This window comes from Nannobrachium achirus (assembly GCF_963921795.1).
Source record: "Nannobrachium achirus genome assembly, chromosome: 20".
NCBI classification, from domain to species: Eukaryota; Metazoa; Chordata; class Actinopteri; order Myctophiformes; family Myctophidae; genus Nannobrachium; species Nannobrachium achirus.
The window spans coordinates 32,166,083-32,171,070 of record NC_137827.1 but is presented as its reverse complement, the minus strand read 5'-3'; the positions used below and the strand labels follow the sequence as shown (position 1 = coordinate 32,171,070).

General features: G+C 41.1%; 1 protein-coding gene across 1 annotated transcript in view; it reads right to left on the bottom strand.

Annotated features, from left to right (window-relative positions):
* Positions 1-4,713, bottom strand: part of pls1 (plastin 1 (I isoform)) — a gene marked incomplete at both ends in the record, with an annotated part of 9,319 nt that extends 4,606 nt beyond the window's left edge. Inside the window, 8 exons of the mRNA XM_080750744.1 lie at positions 527-622; positions 722-864; positions 1,552-1,717; positions 1,966-2,047; positions 2,259-2,391; positions 2,644-2,773; positions 3,093-3,253; positions 4,644-4,713. Coding sequence (XP_080606870.1) covers positions 527-622; positions 722-864; positions 1,552-1,717; positions 1,966-2,047; positions 2,259-2,391; positions 2,644-2,773; positions 3,093-3,253; positions 4,644-4,713 — 981 coding nt within the window. The remainder of the gene's footprint in view (positions 1-526; positions 623-721; positions 865-1,551; positions 1,718-1,965; positions 2,048-2,258; positions 2,392-2,643; positions 2,774-3,092; positions 3,254-4,643) is intronic.
* Positions 4,714-4,988: the final 275 nt, after the last annotated feature.

Genomic DNA, 4,988 nt, shown 5'->3' with positions numbered 1-4,988 from the left:
ACGGTAGGGTTCATGTATGTGGTTAAAGACAAGTCTACTGTAAACTGCCCTCTGCCTTGCCCTTCCAATCTTCCTCTCACAGAGGTTTTTTCCCTGACGGCCGTTTGCTGAGAATGTGGAACAGCGAAAACCTGACACTTACAAAGCTAAAGCAAAACTCTTGATTTGATTGGTGATAACATAAATATAATTGACACAAGAAATGCATGGATTACAGAGAATATTTGCCAGAACTGTACTAAAGGATAATTAATTAGACAATTTATTTGTCTGATTTACATGACCGGAACTGTAGAGACAGGGGTAACATGGGTTGCTTGGAGTACAATTGGGGACAAGGCAATACATTTCAGTAGATGATAAGAGAGTCAGTTTACTGTCGTTTTCCATGACTGACATCTTATCTGACAGCATGATAACAGACAACCCCTGACAAACAAATACGGTATAAAGGTAATTGGAATTTCTGTAATTGTTTCCTCATTGTGTAATGTGTAGCCTACTTGATTCTGTTTATAAGACTTACATTGAGGCCAGTCATATCGATGTCCACACTCATCTCAAACTCATCCTCTCCTTTGGGAGAGATCTGGTCCAGCAGGTGGAAATAGGCCCTGGAGTCCTACAACATTAGGTATAGCACATAGTTTACATAGTGTGTGTTTCTCTGCATGTGTGTGTGCGTGCGCGTGCGTGCGTGTGTGATTATATTGCATGGTACCTTGATGTCTTCACTGAAGTTACAGATTAGCCCTGTTCCTGCGTTTTGGAGGTGGTGGTTGACCCAGCGAAGAAGCAGCTCCTCAGGAGAGACAGACAGCAGGCGGTCCAGCTCCTCCCCCTCTTGCAGGAGACCAATCAGAGCTAGACACAGGCAAATAGGCAATGTGAAAAGGGCTTTCATAAGTATTATTATTATTATTATTATTATTATAGAACAGGAGAGTGTAAGACAGAACACGGAAGCCACACAAAGTCATAGGGTTCCCAAGGCCAATGCAAAAATAGTTGAGGAGGGAGACCACTGTACATTGCAAAAGATAAGTTGAATGCCTTCAATTATGCATTTTTTTTAAATGTTTGGTTAGGCACATAACACAGAAATAGCAAGAAATACACATTTCGAGTAGCCTATTTTCTCAGGCAACTATGAAAGAATGAATCATTGCTGCATGAGGAATAGTTTTTGCACAAGACACACAGAAGAGAAGAGAAGAGAAGAGAAGAGAAGAGAAGAGAAGAGAAGAGAAGAGAAGAGTATTTACTGTAAGCACTGCTTACTAGTGCTTATAGTAAGAAGCAATAAAAAAGTATGTCATAAATGCTTCAGTTGCAAAAAAAGCAGTCAAAAGTGAAAGTCAAAATCAAATATTACCCAGTGGTCAATTAAGGCCTAGATACAAAAGTGCAGAGTTAGAGTATGACTGATTTTGATAGCGTGTGGGTCTTTAAGTGCATGCATGTGCTCATGGAAGCATACTGTGTGTCTTGGTTTATGTGTGGTTGTGAGTATATTTGCATGTGTGTGTACACGCCATTGTGTATTCTGACCTTCATTTCTGCTGATTTCAATATCAGCGAACAGGCCAATCTTGATAATCTGCCAGAGCAACCCTAGGACCAAGTGGGGTTTTCCAGCCATGAGATCATGTGCATCGATGTTTACCACTGTACAGCCTATGGCCGATGCTGAGTTGAGGGCCAACATCAGATTCTCCTACAAAGATAAAATAACTGAGAATCAGCATTAATCAACATGCTTTGTAATTACAAAGTTTCCAACGTTCATTTACACACAACTAAGTGGAGCGATAGGTTAAAGTGAAGGAAAGATGTGTTTACAAAAACGGAAAATGGCTTTAGTTCAAAACAAATTCAATGCAGTCAAAACTATGGTTGTACTAGTTGTACTTGAAAGTAGAAAAGCATGTCTCCCTGAAAACTGTAACTGTTGCTGCTACTCACAGTCATAGTGAAGGTTGAATGTTTCTTAGTGTTGATGACTCTCTCATCAATAGTGTCGGGCTGAGACAGGTTGATCATCTTACTAAAGAGAGAATAAAACATTGGGTGGGCAGCATTAGGCTAGACATTGTTGAATGTTCTTTGGCATGTGTGTTCATTTGCTTGTGTTTGTGTGTATGTGCGTGCGTGCGCGTACGTGCATTGGTGTGTGTGTGTGTGTGTGTGTGTGTGTGTGTGTGTGTGTGTGTGTGTGTGTGTGTACACGTGTATTCATGGTTGTGTGTGTGTTTTACCAGAGCAGGATTCCATCACGGACAGAGGTGAAGAGATTGTCATTCTCAGGGTTCATGGGTAACAGATGACTGCAGTCTGGGTCACTTGCTAGGGCTTTGTTGATCCAGTTAACAAACGCCACCTTCTCTTCATCTAAAACACAAACACCACATACTTTTTCCTAAACAAATACACATGAACATTTGGCCTTAACATATATACACACAAACACTGGATATATTTTCATATACAAATACACATGGAAATTTGGCCATGTGGAAATGCATCTCACAGATCACCCACATACAAACCCATACCTGTGCATGGAAACACTGTGCACACATGTGTGTGTGTGTGTGTGTGTGTGTGTGTGTGTGTGTGTGTGTGCGCGCGCGCATCTCTTACCGGAGTAGGAGTGCTGTGTTCCTTCACTGGAGATTCCTGACGTTCCTCCAAATGATCGTATGCCAGCTCTTCTGCCGATAGTTTTTTTGAACGTCTCACTGAACTCCTTACTCTTCAACTCCTGGTAGATCTGCACATGAGCAGGACCTACTGTTAATCTGTGTGTGTGTGTGTGTGTGTGTGTGTGTGTGTGTGTGTGTGTGTGTGTGTGTGTGTGTGTGTGTGTGTGGTGTCATATATGTGTATTTCATGATCAGGTGAATGCACAAGTGTCATGTTATTATAAATACAGTAAGTCATACCTTCACAAGTGAGTTTACATTGACGACATATTTGAGAATGAAAGCAAAAGAGAAAGTTGGAGAGTAAAAGAGACATGGGAAAGACGACCTCTATAAACTTGATGTATATTATATATCAATCTGGTACATTATGCATTTGGGTCTTACAGACACAAACTCTTCAAAGCTGATCTTCTCATCTTTGTTGGTGTCTCCAGCGATAAAGGTCTCAATGATCTCGCGTATCCTGTAGCCTGGCAAGGAAAAACTGGCTTCTCTGAAGAGTTCCTGAAGCTCAAAGTCACTCACGAAGCCACTGTTGTCGATGTCTGAAAACACACATTCATTTCACTTTCACATTACTGTACATAGAATGTGCTACTTACAGTATTCACTCCACACTCATGCGTTGACTAAACTCATGTGTATTCATGCCATTGACCACTTAAACAAATTTGGGGTCTACTGTATATTACATTTTTTCCCTCTTCGACAAAAATGAAGCACAGCGTTAGTTTATGCAGTACACAAGCGTCTCGCCCGCCTCAGCTGTCAGTCAGATCCTATTCCTATTCCTCGTGCACAGCTTTGCTGGTCATTACGTCACTCTCATACTCCAATCAGAGCTCACACTCTGTAAGGGAGGCTTCTTTAACCACTTAAACCCCAGCATCCATATTGTGGAGAAAGCTATCATGGAAAATAAACATTCAACAAGCTCACAACACGACGTGTGTCTATTCTCCACAAAAGCTTTCCTCACAATAACAGAAAACCGAAATGACACTAGTCTAGAGCCCTGAGGGACTCCACTCAACTATATGGGGTTTAAGTGGTTAAATACGGCTTGCATTCGATATAAACTCAGCAAAAAAGAAAGGAAACATATTAATAATTAATTATATCTCCCCTTTAATAATGCCAAATTGTATTTGTTTTATATCATTTTTATCGCTTTCGAGGCATGAGCTACAAGCCAAACGTGTGGGTAGCGCCGACCAGAATTTTGCCAAAATGGCTTGCAATGCTGTCTGCTGGCATTTACTCTCTTTTTGGGCTTCCCTGACACTGAGCTTAACATTAACAAAGTGTAAAAATGGCCAATATGTGTTGTTTTCTTTCTTTCCGTATTACTGTGGGAGAGTGCAATCATTCAATGGCCCAAGTAACAAAGGTGAACACCAAAAGAACAGTATTGCAGGCCTGCCAGGCCATTTTGACTGTCTGTCTGTCTGTCTGTCTGTCTGTCTGTCTGTCTGTCTGTCTGTCTGTCTGTCTGTCTGTCTGTCTGTCTGTCTGTCTGTCTGTCTGTCTGTCTGTCTGTCAGGTATGCACCACAAATAGATGAATCATAACCCAAGCTGTTATCATGTGTGTCCATTTACCCTGTAATTATGCAATTATGATGGTTACCTGATAAAACCCAATAAAGAAAAGTAAATTCCTGCACACACCTACTTACTATAACTTGTACCTGATAAAACTTGGCAACCTCTCACCTTTGCATCTGGTAGGACTTAAAAGCAGGGACAATAAGAGAAGCCTTTATGGGTGGCTGTAAAATCCTTCCCATATTTGAAATCATTTTAATTACAAAAGTAAAAGTGATGCAATCTGTGTGTGCGTGTATATTTGTTTTTAGTGTTTGTTTTGAGTGTGTGTGTGTGTGTGTGTGTGTGTGTGTGTGTGTGTGTGTGTGTGTGCGCGCTTTACACTGACCAATCTTGTTAAAAGCTTCTCTGAGATCATCCAGGTTCTCTCTGGATATCTGCGTGATGTGGTTCGCCATATTTACTTCTCCTTAAAGAACACACACACACACACACACACACACACACACACACACACACACACACACACATACACACCAGTGTTAATTTTGACGACTAAGACCAGACTAGACTAAAACAATTTCAGAAGACTAAAGGCCTCTCCATACTTCGACCGAAATGTTCGGTGAGTTGTGTTTTCCGACGTGCAAATTTCTGAACTCTCGTTCGGTCCAATGCTTTTCAGAAGTCCCGAGGGATATAATTTTATGGTAGAAAAGGACCTTTTGACCGA